Raw genomic sequence first — 15,914 nt, 5'->3', positions numbered from 1 at the left:
CTCTCTCCTCTGTTTTTTTACTCTCTGTCCATCTTGTCTTTAATGCTTTTTTCTATTTAAAGATGTTGGTGTGTGTCCTGCCATGCAGCCTGTCCAAAATATGAAGCAGTGTTATGGTTCCCTTCTTGTAGAAATTGTGTTACAGACCTAATATAATTATGTATATATAAACAAGTGTGGGCTTTGATCTGCAACATAAATGCAAATGCATTGAATGACGTATCAAAGAGTTCTGCTGGAATCATGTTTTTTAATCACCTGCAAGATAAAAAGATAAAACACAGCCATGAGGTCAAAGAGTTGAATTGAAGTTCCACATACCTTACCTTGTTTAGCAGATCATATTTCAGATATGAACAAGCTAGTTAACCATTTTATTGTCCGTTTAAGGTGGTCTCTGTTAAGGAAGTAAGGGTCTTACACACTGTGAGGAGTTATTTCATCTAAATAGATATTAAAGATTTTAATGTAAAGTTTTTTTCTGTCCACAGAAGAAGTTTCCTCTCCCACAGACCTTCAGTTCTTCGAGGTGTCAGATAAAAAAATCGTTCTGACTTGGACCGGCCCAGCCACCGGTGTCTCAGGTTACCGTGTCACCGCCATGCCCGTCGATGAGTCTGGATCTGCGCAGAGGGAAATGACTCTGCCTGTTAGTCAAAACTCCTACATTGAAGTGTCACATCTACAGCCTGGAACACTGTACCGCTTCAACATCTACACCATTCACAATGGAGAGGAAAGTTTACCACTTATTGGGGAGCAAACTACAAGTGAGTATGACCGAAATAACTGTGCACACACAAATCAGTCTGTGCAAACTGATTTTTATTTCACAGTGAAATTAATTAAACTGTTTATTGTTGTTTCTCTTTTCAGAGCCTGATGCTCCCACAGATATCCATTTTGTCAATGTCACAGAAGACAGTGCTGTGATGTTGTGGTATGCCCCCCGCGCCAAAATCAGCGGCTACCGTCTCTTCCTGACCGTGGAGGGCTCTAACCCCAAGCAGCTGCGCCTGCCTGCCCGCCTTACTCAGTACACCATCCTCAACCTGAGGCCTGATACAAAGTACACTGCTATGTTACATTCAGAACAGGAGAACTCTCTGAGTGTGGGAGAGACGGCTGAATTTACCACTAGTAAGTGTCTGATGCATTTATAAATGAGTATAACGAAGTGTGGTCACTGTGCATATTCTGAAAAGATGTATGTGTTTTGGAACTCAGAGTTGTCTAGATTAGGGTTGGACTGATGACTGGATGTTTGTTTGACAAAGTGAGGGTGCAGTTTTATGATTTGGCAGTTTCAAAGAATGGCCAGTTTATAATAAAATTTTAGAAATATTAATAGTAATGGTTTTGCCCCTCAAAATCCAAGATTGGTCATTTAAAGGGATAATTCAGATTTTGTATGAGGTACTTTTCCACAGTCAGTGTATTACTTTGAATTGATGGCAGTTAGCACTCTCCATGTTTGGAAAAGACAGAAGTACCACCACAGAAGCTCAGCAATGTACTGCTGTGGACGAAGGCAGCAGCAAAACATATGTTAGCCACACAAAAAGTGTATGCTATATTTAGATTATTTTACTGCTCTACCTTGCCATCATACAGCCCTTCCTGATGGGGGACTGAACTAAAACTAAAACGTATTCATGCTTTTTTTAAAGACACCAGACTCCATTGACAAAACAGTAATTTTACCTTGCAGAACACGGGAGTTGCTGGTCTACCGCTGCCTTGATCAGATAGTTTATGTTGTTGTTTTACTTTGGTGAATCTGAACTAACCCTCTAAAGCACCAAAGTCACATAACAACACAAACAAACTATCTGATCAAGGCAGCAGTAGACCAGCAACTCCTGTGTTCTGCATGGTAAAATTACTGTTTTGTCAATGGAGTCTGGTGGCTTTGAAAAGAGCATAAATACATTTAGTTTCAGTCCACTGACTTAAGATAAGTACCTCATATGACCCCACTTCAAAAAATCCAAACTATCTCTTAAAGGTGAGTAGAGAATACTGGCAATATGGATACAGTTAATGCAGTTGAGGGGAAAGATGGTGGGGGTTTATAACTTGACATCTCATGACACAAAAACTTATCAGAATACCTTTACTCTCTGTGTTTGCAGACCCCCCAATGGGTAACGCTCCTCATTTCAGCACTGATGTGACGGATACCTCCATTATAATCTCCTGGACTCCAGTTCCACGTGTTGAATACAAGGTACATTCACTGTTAATACATAACATACAAAGTGTTTTTATACCCCACCACACACACACACACATTCATACATCTGGTGTTCCCAATTTCTGTCCCCAAAAATGAACAACTGGCCTATATGATTGTCTTCAGATGCAAATTGTTTCCTGTCGTTTTCTGTGGAAAGCACATTCCAGTTATTCTGGGGTTAGCGTAGGCCCCATTTGAGTTAGATAACATGGGAACTACAGACCTCAGGCTTTAAATCTGATTGGTCACAATATGTCACACTAGAGATGAGAATGTCCTGCTGGCTACCATGTTCTTGGGAAAACATTGACTTCTGACCTTTACCTCCTGTACCCCCAATCCATACCTCGCTCTTTGCTGTCTCTCTGACACTGTTTGCATTTATCTTTCAGCTGACAGTACGTCCCAGTCAGGGCGGAGAGGCCCCCAGAGACGTGACCTCTGACTCAGGAAGCATTTACATTTCTGGTCTGACTCCGGGAGTGGAGTACACCTACAGCGTCCAGCCAGTTATAAACGGCTATGAGCAGGGAACCCCAGTCACACGCCGGGTTGTCACACGTAAGGATAAACTTATAGATACTGACTGTTGTCTTTTCCCTATTCCTATCTGTCTCTTCCTTATGTATCTTTTACACTTATTTCCTTCCTTCTCCTCTGACCCCTCTTGTTCTTCTTTGTCTCCAGCTCTGTCTCCACCTACTGACCTCAACCTTGAGTCTAACCCAAGCACTGGAGAGCTCACAGTCCAATGGAACGGGGCCAGTACACCAGGTACACACATACCGACATTCCCAGGTGTGCTTGAAAAACAACGGATTAAGTCACATTGAACACTGCTGTGCTTCTTTATGTTTTGATAAAATTGGAGGTTGATTTTTTTTTCTCCTCTGCATCTTATTGTTCCTCATTTCTTCTTCTGATTTTCACTCCATGTTAACCTTCTTTCTTTTTCTGTCTCTCTCCAAGACATCACCGGCTACAGAGTGACATGCACTCCCACCAACGGTCAACAAGGAAACAGTTTGGAGGAGTTTGTGGAGGCAGGGCAGAACTCCTGCACCCTGGAGAATCTCAGCCCAGGAGTGGAATACAACATCAGCGTTGTTACCGTTAAGGACGACATGGAGAGCACTCCTGTATCAACTACCATTACACCAGGTGAGTGAGAGGTCAACTCAGAACCCTGAGGTGTTAATGGGTTTTTGACACCACGAGGTATGGAAATTAGTTACCGAGAGCCTGGTGTGATTGTCATAATAATTTTGTAGACAGGTAAAACACACTGTCCCTGTTTTTAGATTAACATATTATGTTGAAAGCTGTAAGAATAACACATGAGCTTTCAACATTTAACAGATGCTAGCTCTGCTCTGTTAGCATCGCTGCTCTAACTTTGCACCAGCAGCTGAGGGACTGTGCAAAACAGCACCAATACTGTTTTGCAGCACTAATCTTATATTGCTTGTGTATATATTAAGAATTTTCAATGGAGATCCTTCATTGAATAGCAGATGTAACCTCACTAGATGGTAATATATACCAGAAAAAGCAGCCCAGCATTAGCTCTTCCACTGGTGTGATATGTTGAATATCTCACCCCACTGGAAGCAGACAATTTTCATTGCTTGCCTTAACCACTGCTCCTGTCTCTTGTCTGCTGGTTTCCTCTTTCTGGCTCTTATGTCCAACACCTTCCCTCTCCCTCTGCCCTTGCCTCTCGTTTGTTTGCTGTTTCTGTTGTCTCCTCCCTTCCCTCCAATCCCCTTTCCACATTCCCAGAAGTCCCACAGCTGACCGACCTCACCTTCAAGGACGTGAGCGACACCACCATCAGTCTCAGCTGGTCACCGCTCAACACCACAGCCATCACTGGTTACAGGATCACTGTGGTTGCAGCCGGCGAGAGTGTACCCATCTTCGAAGACTTCGTTCAACCAACGACCGGTCAATATACTGTTTATGGACTGGAGCCTGGTATCGACTATGACATTAGTGTGATCACTGTGACAGAGAATGGCGAGAGCGAGCCCACCACAGTCACTCAGCATACCTGTAAGATCCATTTTCTTTCCTACTAATATCATTACATTTTCTTATTGGAAGAGCCATTCAGTTAGAAAAAAGAATACAAAACCATCAACAGTATGCTTACAGTGGACAGATAGTGTGACTTGAGTTGCCAGCGAGGGCGCCACAAATCACATTGTGTGTGCTAAGTTATATAATGTATAAGGTTCTCATTAAGCCCAAGACATGGCGCTTCAAAGCAAACCCTTCAAGTTGCTGATGTAATTGCGCAGCATGCTTTGTTGTCAGTTTAATAATGCTCTTCTTGTGTGTACGTGAGGACCATCTGGTTTTAGTTGTGGAGTTTAATCATACTGAGGCTCATTTTGCCCCCCAATGCAAACACTGCTTGTTCTCTCACTTTTAAGATGTCGTAAAACTTAAGATAGATTTATACTGACTCACACATAAAACAGAGACTCTTCTCTTAAATAGAAGGTAGTGTGAATACTTTTCTCTTTTAGTCATTTCGTTATTTACTTGTTTCTTTCTTTATATCTATTTTCTCCCCTTATTTGCCTCCTAACTCTTCCATATGATTATTACAATTCTCTGGCCACCTTTTACATGAGCAATAAGAAATCTTATCGATGTATGTTTTGAATACACTCTGAATCAAGCTGCTCTGTCTTTTCAACAGCTGTACCAGCACCCACTGATTTGGGCTTTGGCCAGGTTGGGCCAGACAGTATGGAAGTCACCTGGGTCGCTCCTCATGTCCCCAACCCTGCTGACATCAACAGCTTCCTCATCAGGTACGAGTGGAAACATAACTCAGTATTTTTTATTTCTAATTCAGATGTTATCTAAAGTACACACTGATTTTAGTGCACCCACATGTAAAAAACATAACACAAATGGCTTGACATTTTTGGTCTCCTTATTATTCAGGTATCATCCCATTGACGATGAAGATGACAATACCGAAACCAGCGCAGGAGGCAGGAGTAACAGTGTGGTGCTAAGGAGTAAGTTAGAGCAAAAACAAAGACAACACAGTTACACACAGACACACCAATGACTACATTTGTATTTATGTCTTTTTTTATTCCTGTCCACAGACCTGTTGCCTAACACTGAGTATCTGGTGAGCGTGGTGTGTGTGTATGAGCAGAGAGAGAGCTCACCTGTCGTTGGCACCCAGAAAACAGGTGAGTCTAAGATGTTCTAATTTAACAACAGTGGTGAATCAGTCCAGAAACAGATACTAAATAAGGTTATGTTTCAGTGCATAGATGTTTTATATTGCTAGTATTTAGGTGATCTTTTCAAAACATGTTTTACCTTTATGATTAAAGACTTTTTCCTTGCTTCCTTCTCTGTACCTCTCAACCTTCTCCAGCTCTGGATTCACCAGTTGGCCTGCGTTTCTCTGAGATCTACACCAACTCCTTCACCATCCATTGGCTCGCTCCCCAGAGCAAAATCACTGGTTACCGTATCCGTTACCAGATGGCCAGCGGCGGGAGGACCAAGGACGAGAGGCTGCCCCCATCCAGGAACCACTTTACCCTGACAGGACTCACCGCAGACACAGAGTACTTAGTCAACATCTTCGCAGTCAGCGGGACCCAGGAGAGCCAGCCGCTCAGTGGCAAACAAAAGACAAGTAAGAAAATCCTGATTCATTTCCTCCAGTTACTCACTGTGTTATCATCATTATGTTGTTTGCTTATTTTTTTCTCTCTGATTCTTCACTCTCTCTCCAGTCTCTGATGCTCCCACAGACCTGGAGGTGCTCAACTCATCCCCCACCAGCATTACTGTCCGATGGGACGCCCCACCTGTCACTGTGCGCTACTACAGAATCACTCATGGAGAGAGTGGTGAGTTAGTAATAGAAGTTTAAAAAATTGACTTTATTTTTGTTTTTGCCAGGAAACAGTTTTTTTTTTTTAAGTATTCTTCCTTTTTTTGTGTTTGGAGATTCTTGTCAATATACCTGTTTTACCTGTGTACCAATTTATTGAGTGGTGCAAATATTGGCTTTGCTAACATTAATCACATTATCATTCTTTATCCAGGAGGTCACAGTAATCCTAAGGAGTTCACAGTGCCTGGCTCTCAGTCCACTGCTACAATCAATAACCTGAAGCCCGGTACTGACTACACCATCACTGTCTACGCTGTGACTGGCAGAGGAGACAGCCCTGCTTCCAGCACTCCAATCTACGTCATGCACAAGACAGGTACACACACGCAAAGGCAAAACACAGGAAACTTGAGGAAGCAAGATAATCACTAATATGGGTGTCAGTCATTTTCTTTACTTCATCTCTCCATCATCCTCTCCTAGGTGTTGACTCTCCCTCTGATATGGAGGTGATGGATGTGAAGGACAACAGTGTCACAGTGAGGTGGAGCCCTGCCCAGGGCCCAATCAAGGGATACAGGGTGACTGGGGTCCCCAGAGATGGACAGGGACCATCTTTCACTGAGGTGGTTGCTCCAGGTATGATGTTTAACTGCCCAGTATGTGGTGCTCTGTCAATATTTAAAAGCTTTCCTCATTTTCCCTCTCATTTTAGTTTTGTTTAAGGAAACTCTAATGTTTTTCCTTCTCCTCTTTTCGTTTCCAGACCAGACGGAGATTACTTTCTCAGGACTTATGCCCACAGTAGAGTATGTTTTGAGTGTGTACGCCCTTGGACAAGATGGAGAGAGCTCTCCAATGGTGGTGAATGCTTTAACAAGTAAGGCTTTACACTTTCTAGAGAGATACTTGGGGAATATTGTTTGCCAGACTTTCAGAAATAAAAATACAACCTCCTGACCTCTGCCCTTACCTTTCCACCCTTCACTCCACTCTCATCACCTTTTTAGATGTAGATCGTCCCAAGGACCTGACCTTCTCAGACATCGACTCCACCTCATTGAGGATCACCTGGGACAGTCCCGAGGGAATAGTCACATCTTACCGGGTCTTGTATTCAAGTTCAGAGGAGGGTGAGAGAGAGCTGCGCCCTGCTCCCAGAGGAGATGCTGAGTCTGCTGTTATCTATGGTCTGCAACCCGGTACTGAATACACTGTAAAGGTCATCGCTCTGCATGACGACACAGCCAGCACACCACTGACCGGGACACAGGCTACAGGTATAGAAGAAATTTAGATCTCGATGTTGTAAATTTGAGAGGAAAAATGTAATACAGATAGATGCCCATGTTGTCAGTTCTGTCTCCACTAACCCTTTTTTTTATTTTCTGTCCTCCTCCCAGCCATCTCATCACCAACCAACCTCCAGTTCTCCCAGGTTAGCCCTACCTCCTTCACTATGCACTGGGATGTGCCGGGTCAGGAAAACCGACTAAATGGCCAAACAGGCCTCACAGGCTACCGTGTGGTGGTGAACCCAAAGAACAAGAGCGGCCCTACCAAGGAGATCAACTTGGCCCCAGACACCACACAGGCACACATCCCTGGACTCATGGTGAGTGTGGATCTGTGAGTCTCAATGAAGGATTCCAGTTTGTTCTGACCTCTTGAAAAGAAATTATAAGTTAATGCAGTAACACTATGGTGTTTTTGCATACTCTAACCTTCTACATTAACGGTAAATTTAAATTAGTTTAAGGTGGTACCTTTTAAATACCAAGTGGTTTCCATTCATGTTGTTAGAGTGTGAAAATGGATTTGCAGCAACATCCATCGCAATGAATATTGTCCCCTTTTGGCTCTCCATTAGCTTGCAACAAAAACAGAACTAGGAAAAAATGTGCAGTGGTCACTGATTATGTGATGTTTTTTTTGTATAGCATAAACCTAGTAATGAATGTGCTACTTAATGCAGAGTTAAAAGGGTAGGTACAATAAGCTTAAGCTTCAGCCTACTCCCTTTTGGTCTATATATTTTTTCTTTCGTTTTCCTTTGAATTGAATGCCTTGTTGTTATTTTTTTCTTTATTACGTGCTTCCTTTTGAAGAAAAATGTAAATATAGTATACTTAAACTATAGTATACTTAAACGCAGTGCTGTGGAGACAGTGCAGCACTTAAGTTTCTTTTCCTCTGTCTCTTTTAGGTTGCAACTACCTATGAAGTCCATGTTTACGCCTTGAAAAACTCTCTGACCAGCAGGCCAGTCCAAGGAGAGGTCACCACTCTGGAGAGTGAGTTTGCAACTCATGAATTATGAATTGCTGATGTATGAATGCAGTGTTTTGATACATTAAAAACAGAGACATGGTGTTGTTGCAGTAATGTTGTTACAGAGAGTTCATTTGTTGTGCAAAAAGCCACTCTTGTGTTTATCTCATCATTAATAGATGTATACTCTCTCACTCTTGGTTTTGTTCCTTCTTATCATGACGTTCTGTCTCTTTCCTCATCTACCTCAAGACATCAGCCCCCCTCGTCGTGTACGCATCTCCGATGTTAACGACTCCTCCATCACCCTGACCTGGCGCTCCAAGACAGAAACCATCTCTGGCTTCCTGGTTGAGGCCACACCAACCACCTCCTCTACAGGCTACATCCCCATTCAAAGGACCATTGGCCCTGACCTGCGTTCATTCACCATCACAGGTACACAAATATGAGAATGTACAAGCATTAATATACACAAAGGTGTGTAGTGCAAGCCCAAAGCTGTGAGAATGTTAAATGTTAAATTGCATATAATATTGTTCAAATGTGACATCAGATTCTTAGTATTACTGCACACAATTCCTCACTAACCTGTCACTGTGCCTCAACTCTCAGGTCTGGAGCCAGGCACCACTTACAAGATCAACATCTATACACTGAAAGGCAATGGACGCAGCGCACCTCTCACACTCACTGCCAGCACAGGTAACCATTAATCTCTATCCAGTTACAGTCAAGAGTAATACATTACTTTAACTGTGTAATGTTACATCTTTGCCATGATTGCAAGAAATACAGTATATATTGGCGTACGTGTTATATTGATAACAACAGAAATATAAATATAATGTAGTTGAGGTCGTATGAGTACTTAATAGTTTCTCCTTCTCTTTCAGCCAAACCAGTGGTCATCCCACCCACGAATATCCGCTTCACCTCCCTGAACCCAACCAGCATCTCTTTCACCTGGGAGCCATCACGCAGTCCAGGGGTCACTGGGTACTATGTAACCTATGAGGAGGCTGGTGGTTTGCCTCGAGAGGTTATCCCCAGACCCCATGCAGGCCAGAGCTACGCCATCATCAATGGTGAGTGTGAAGCATTAAAATTTACTCTACACATACACATAGAACATACATACACTGATTAACAAATGTGGCAAATGTTGGTAACTTTTTGTGTAACTGTTGTGTTTGGTCACAGGTCTGAAACCAGGAACAGAGTACGTCATTAAGATTGTCGCGCTGCAGAATGCTTTGAGAAGCACACCTCTAGTGGGCAAAGCCAGAACACGTAAGTACACCCATCATCCACATGATGATGATCTTCAGTTTTGGCTTTTATTAAAGTAAGGATTGCTCCAATGTTGACAATGTTTAATAAATTGTGACAATGTTAAAAGGCAGTTTCTATTCTATCTTTCTCTGTGGGGAGAACGGGACATTTGACATTTCTCTTGCTGTTGTTATTCCCAATATCACATACGACTAGTGCTGTAGAACAGTAAAACTAGCTGCTATTAAGTCTTCCCACAAAAATTTTCATAAAACAATGAAATACAACATTATGAGGTGTTTTTATATTACCCATGTTTTGGAATTGTGCCAAGAGCTGCACTAATTAGGTGAGGTAATCCTCTGCCTCTTCTGATCATGCCTATTTTTCATGATTATTGTAATGAAGAGAGACACTTAGAGACACTTTTTTCCCCTTAAACTTGTTTTGACTATGTTAGAGATGTAAGCTTTTATAGCAGTAATTGTTTCTGTTGGCAAAAACATTGTTAAAGTAATAAGTAATAATATCTACATATTGACCATTGTGTCATGTTTGAGAGCTGTGCTCTGCTGCCCTCTGCTGGCTTTTTGTGTAACTGCTGCTAATGTAGAATTACAGCATACAGCCTTGGCATTGACTGTTATTTATAGTATCTCATATTAAACACTGATGTTGAGATGTGGGAAAGCCCTCATGGGAAAATCTGCACTTGTGTATTCTCAGCTAGAGGCTCATCTTTACTTATATTGGGTGTCCTGTTGAAAAAGACTGTGATAAACTTGTGTATTGTACGGGCAGGTTGGTGGATACTGTATTGTTTTAGGAACACAGTGGAATCACCTGCTAAAAATTCAGCTAGTTGGTTCTGTGCATTTGCTTTGTCCTGCTCATGTCTAACAGCTAGCATACATATGTCTTTTGTTCAATCAGAGCCAGTTACAGATGATCAGCTATTGGTCCCCGAGCTGCCTCAGCTTCCTGTTCCTCACAGACCCACCACTGACATCCTGGATGTTCCAGAGTCCTTCAATGACAAGATGTAAGAACCTGCATAATAATACTGAAGCTATGAATTAAGCTTAAAAATGCAGGACCAGAAACCCCTAAAATGTCTGTGCAGTCAAACAATGCTTGTTGTGCTTTTTTACTTCATGTTTTCCCCCATTGTCATCTCTCATTTTAATTATTTTCTCATCGCTTATTCTGTGTCCAGTTTTGACACCAACCATGTTCACTTGGCTGGAACTAGTGGCCAGAACCAACCAGGCCAGCAGGGCCAGCACATCTACACTGAGTACCAGAGCCTAGGCCCCAATCATGGACTTAATGGCCCCTTCAGTGGACCCAGAGAAGGCCAGAGACCAACTCTCAGAGAACCCCTGATCTATATTCCTGTAGCTGGCCCTGATGGACACAGAATCCCCTTGGTCAAGGTGTGTGAGACTTAAATTATCTTCGATTATCTAATTCAAAAATATAGAACTTGGTTCTTAACAGCAGGGTTGCAAATACATCAGCTGTCATTCTTTAATATTTAACATCAAAGTATATATATGACATTTGCAATGATTTTATGACCTCACATTATCTTTGTATTGTTTGATCCTGTAGGTGAGCGATGGTCCCCTGCCAGGTCTTGCATTCGGCTTCCCTGATAATGAAACAGACTTGCCCCAAGAAGCACAGACAGTCACAACCATCTCCTGGTCTGGTGTTCCTCACACTTCAGAGTATGAGGTGTCCTGTAATCCTATTACACACGTGGAGGAAGGCGGCTTTCAGGTATATACACACACATAATCACACACACATATTTATGGCTGGAGATGTAAGGACCACTTATTAACTCTCTCTTCCTTTATATAGATGCGTCTCCCTGGCTCCTCCAACAGTGCCACACTGATTGGACTGACATCTGGAGCCTCCTATAACGTCGTAGTAGAGGCCATGAGGGGCGAGGCTAAAGAGAAGGTTTTGGAGGAAGTTGTGACCGTCGGCAATGCTGGTACAGTCTACACTGACACAATACAGCAACAATTACGGAATAACATTTAAATCAAACGATCAATTATATGGTATCCGTCTTTGTCATGGTGAAACACATCATTTGGTTCTAGTTTAAACATATTTGTTTCTTCCATCTCTTAGTTCCAGGTGACATCCCCATCACCACCAACCGGGACGTGTGCTACGACACGTTCACACAGACCTACCAGGAGGTGGGCTCAGAGTGGGAGCGCATGTCTGAGACGGGCTTTAAGCTGTGGTGCCGCTGCCTGGGGCTGGGCAGTGGCCATTTTAGGTGTGATTCATCCAGTGAGTGGCTTAATAACCCATCCCAGCATGCTTTGCAACACACCATGGAATTAGAAATCAAATAATTCTATGTGATTTACTCAAGAGGAATTTATAAGAGGAAATCAACAATCAATTATATCACAGACAAATTTGAAAAGACTTGTTGGAGTTATGTGGAAAACAAAACCATCAAAACGTTTTACATTATTAACTTTATAAATTCCTGGGCCACAGTTCAAAAGCTATAGAATAATACAGTTCTATGTGCAGCAACACACATACTTTGTATGAGTCTGTCTGTAGCCTGCCCATGTTGCTCTCTCTGCTCTGCATCTGTAAACTGTGAAAACATCACAGACAGCAGAAAGCTAAGCTAACCGGTTAGCATCAGTCTCAGTTATTTGTATTGTCCATATAACTAACACGACAATACCAGAAACTGAGCTCACCATCCATTCGCCATAGGTTTAAAGTCATTCCACTATCTGTATGTCTATATGTGTGTGTCCCCACTGGGACAATGTGTTTATCCAACTCAGGCTCTGTCTAATTTAGAGGATGTGATCACAGTTTGTTTGTTTGAAATATAAATGTGTTTTATGCTTGTTTTACAAAGACTGTGAATTTAGCTGTGTGAGAATCTGTTTCCGTTAATGTTGTGCATCTTTATCTGCAATGTGAAGGGAAAGTGTTTCACCTTTTGGAATTTTTGTTTGGCTGCTCTGTACAATAACTAATGAGACTTCTCTCACATATCCACTTCACTCTCCTATTCACCCTTTGCTCTCCCTGTCTTTGCCATTTTGATCCAACCTTCCTCTTTCTCCATGTCATCCTCATGCATTTCTCTTCTCCTTCCCTTGCTCCTCACTCCCTTTTATCTTCTTTATTTCTTTCTCTTACTACTCTTCCCTCCATCAGAGTGGTGTCATGACAACAATAATAACTACCGCATTGGCGAGAAGTGGGATCGCCAGGCTGAGAACGGTCACATGATGAGCTGCACTTGCCTGGGCAATGGCAAGGGAGAATTCAAATGTGAACCCCGTGAGTACAGACACACAAACACAACCAGGCCTATACACATGGAGATATCAGGCCTGCAGTATTGTCATACAGGGTGATTCTGTTACGTTTAGTATATCATGTGTCACAAAATAAATTCACACTTACAATTAATAGTATCATAGCGGCAAAGTGGGGCTATATAGACAGGCTAATAATTGACGTGCTAGCCATAGCACCGCTAAGTAGTGTCAAGTGAAAATTAGCACATCCTATTTGCACTCTTCCATTCACCAACACAGTCCTCTGAAAAAAAGTTCCTACCTAAGCAAGTGACCCAAAACACAAAAGTGCCACCTACTGGACCAATTTGGTGCCCACACACACAGATCTTGAAATGGCTCCATCAAGTATCAGATATTATTACTTTTTTTTGAGATTGCATAAAAAATACAAAATACAATTGAAAAATATTCCTATCTTTAACATGTTACTCTCTCACCTCAGATGAGTCGACATGTTATGACAATGGGAAAATGTACCAGGTGGGAAACCAGTGGCAGAAGGAATATCAGGGCGCCATCTGTACCTGTACCTGCTATGGAGGACAACAGGTGTGTAACACTGCTACTTTATAGATAATCTTATTGCATACTACTTTTAGAAGTGCATCATGTAGTCCTTGTGATCCGATTGTTTTGTGCATGTGCATTAACCTGTCCCTCCTCCTCTTTAGGGCTGGCGTTGTGAGAACTGCAGAAGGCCAGGAGGACACACCGATGTGGAAGCTGACCTCCTTCAACCTGTTCATTCAGATGTCTTCGACCGGTACAGAGAAAACGCTCTACGCAAACTGGTGAGTGACACACTCTGAGTTTTACTACCAATATTCTGCTCTTAAATAAAGCAAATCAATAAATTAATATTACCATTTAGTCACAGATATCAACACACTGTATTTATACTCGAACAACTTAACGTTTTAAATGAATGTGATTTTGTTCTGTTCATTTCAGTATCTCCTCACCTTTTTTAATTAAAGCCATTATGGAAGTATTAAGTATTAAATTCAGCCTAGTTTTGGTGATCTGTAATTTCTAATTGATTCAGAGAATGTTTCTATAAATCCAGTCAAAACTAATAATCGCAACATCTCCTCTCTTTCCATCTCCTCTTGCCCTGCCTTTCTCTGCTCTCCAGAACATCCAGTGTCCGATTGAATGTTTGAGGCCGGAGCTGCTTGCAGACGCTCAGAACCCTTCAGATTAAAGGAGAGGGGAGTTTAAGTTAAAGGAGGATGAAGAAGCGAGACCCCTTACAGCGTTGCTACCACTGCAAGAAGGAAGCCTCCTCCTAGTTTTATTAAGAGAAGACATTTCCATCAGACCTGTGCCTTAAAGGTTTTCCCCTCACCAAATTTAAGTGCCTTAACAAGACTTTTTTACACCAAACTCTGTGCCTTTTCAAAGATCTGTCCAACTTTTCACGTTGGTTGTGATCCTTTCTTCTTGAGTAGAAACAAGGGTTTCTTCATCCAATGATTTTTGAGCACAAATCCTGCTGCTTTATCACCTCAAACCTGCCTACCCCCAAACATACTGTTGACACACACACACACACACACACACACACACACACACACACACACACCAGATGCAGTATTGCTGTGTTTTTTACTGTTGCTTTGGGATATCTTATAGTATTTCAAAACATTCCATGACAATTTTCTTCCCTTGACCAACAAAATGCATCACTGCAAATGTGTCTGATTTTATATAATTATGTTCCCAAATAATTGTAGCCACATTTGTTGCATTTCCCATGAGTCCCCATGATTTTGAGTCTCACTGTGACTAATATATGCAGAAAACATTTAAGTAATGGCAGAATGCATTTTCTGGGTCGTTAGTTATTTCCAAATCAGGAGAGCATGACTGTATTGCAGAGGAATTCTGAAGCCGTAAAGTATTTACGCTGTTGCCCAGAACAGCTTTTACAGCTGTCCTGTCTCAGCTCGACTGACCAAGACAGACATGACAGTCACAGTCGGATTTAAATGAAATTGATAGGACGGTTATTATTAATTTGAATCAGCATTCTTTGTAATGAAGGAGATTACAGCCGTAAAAGCTGTAAAATGTGTAAGTGTCCTGTCTGTCTCTGTCAGTGTCTCGCTGTTTTGATGAATAGAGCAACAGGTTTCTCTTCAAATTACATGAAATTCAAAACATTTCCTTAGAAAGATAAGCACTGTTACTTTTCAGTTAGTATTAAAAAAGTTGCCTTGCTATTATTATAGCATAGGCTCTTCAAGTCACCATGTAGATGTGACTCTGTGATCTGTACTGTGGGTGTTTTTAAAAGTACAAAATGTACAGCACCTGTAAAATATATAAAGCAAAAGCTGACTGACCAAAAGTGAAACTGTTACTTCACAAATGTATTGGAAACTCCAACATTATTTCCAAGTGAAATGCATTTTAATTACATAAATGTTTGTATTTTTTATTTTTTACATTTTTTTTAATTCATTTTTTTTTATTTATCCCTTTTTATTCAGGCATTTTGTTCAATGCTTTTTGGGGTGTACACTTTATTTTTGATTAACTTGTTTTTATATTGTTGGTGCCAAAATCTGAACTACTGTGGACTGAATCTTTTTAATAAACTGAAAAAAACCCAAGACATTTCTTGTCAGTGTTTTTTGGGGGTATGAATAGTTTCCTGGGTGTGAGGTGAAGATAACGCACAGACTTTAATTTTGTGCAGTGACTCCCAAAAAACAAATGGCTGCTGCTTTTGTAAGATCTGAGTTGTCTGACAGAAGGAAATTAAAGTCAATAATCACAGATAATTTTTACGGTATATAAATGACGGACTACGGCGAGCTGTCGCCTCCACAGGCCCTCGATATGTGCAATGTCTGCGCTTTTATTTTGA

The 15,914-nt window shown here is 41.6% G+C and overlaps 1 protein-coding gene across 3 annotated transcripts in view; it reads left to right on the top strand.

Moving 5' to 3' along the window:
* fn1a (fibronectin 1a) overlaps positions 1–15,659 on the top strand; it is a 34,038-nt gene extending 18,379 nt beyond the window's left edge. The window contains exons 19-49 of one of the 3 annotated variants that reach the window (XM_050048686.1): positions 492–770; positions 877–1,140; positions 2,136–2,230; positions 2,632–2,800; positions 2,927–3,013; positions 3,209–3,400; positions 4,022–4,294; positions 4,950–5,064; positions 5,201–5,277; positions 5,371–5,460; positions 5,652–5,918; positions 6,019–6,135; positions 6,334–6,498; positions 6,606–6,761; positions 6,889–7,002; positions 7,133–7,402; positions 7,526–7,737; positions 8,329–8,416; positions 8,646–8,831; positions 9,009–9,098; positions 9,290–9,481; positions 9,597–9,686; positions 10,602–10,710; positions 10,885–11,104; positions 11,283–11,453; positions 11,538–11,676; positions 11,820–11,987; positions 12,891–13,016; positions 13,482–13,588; positions 13,711–13,830; positions 14,175–15,659. In XM_050048686.1, coding sequence (XP_049904643.1) covers positions 492–770; positions 877–1,140; positions 2,136–2,230; positions 2,632–2,800; positions 2,927–3,013; positions 3,209–3,400; positions 4,022–4,294; positions 4,950–5,064; positions 5,201–5,277; positions 5,371–5,460; positions 5,652–5,918; positions 6,019–6,135; positions 6,334–6,498; positions 6,606–6,761; positions 6,889–7,002; positions 7,133–7,402; positions 7,526–7,737; positions 8,329–8,416; positions 8,646–8,831; positions 9,009–9,098; positions 9,290–9,481; positions 9,597–9,686; positions 10,602–10,710; positions 10,885–11,104; positions 11,283–11,453; positions 11,538–11,676; positions 11,820–11,987; positions 12,891–13,016; positions 13,482–13,588; positions 13,711–13,830; positions 14,175–14,243 — 4,817 coding nt within the window. In that variant the 3' untranslated portion in view covers positions 14,244–15,659. Of the gene's footprint in view, positions 1–491; positions 771–876; positions 1,141–2,135; positions 2,231–2,631; positions 2,801–2,926; positions 3,038–3,208; positions 3,401–4,021; positions 4,295–4,949; positions 5,065–5,200; positions 5,278–5,370; positions 5,461–5,651; positions 5,919–6,018; positions 6,136–6,333; positions 6,499–6,605; positions 6,762–6,888; positions 7,003–7,132; positions 7,414–7,525; positions 7,738–8,328; positions 8,417–8,645; positions 8,832–9,008; positions 9,099–9,289; positions 9,482–9,596; positions 9,687–10,601; positions 10,711–10,884; positions 11,105–11,282; positions 11,454–11,537; positions 11,677–11,819; positions 11,988–12,890; positions 13,017–13,481; positions 13,589–13,710; positions 13,831–14,174 lie in introns of those variants that run through there. The other 2 variants (XM_050048685.1, XM_050048687.1) reach the window with 2 other exon arrangements.
* The last annotated feature ends 255 nt before the right edge of the window (positions 15,660–15,914 follow it).

The sequence above is a fragment of the Epinephelus moara genome, chromosome 7, assembly GCF_006386435.1.
Source record: "Epinephelus moara isolate mb chromosome 7, YSFRI_EMoa_1.0, whole genome shotgun sequence".
Classification (NCBI taxonomy): Eukaryota; Metazoa; Chordata; class Actinopteri; order Perciformes; family Serranidae; genus Epinephelus; species Epinephelus moara.
This window is presented reverse-complemented; position numbering and strand designations above follow the sequence as displayed.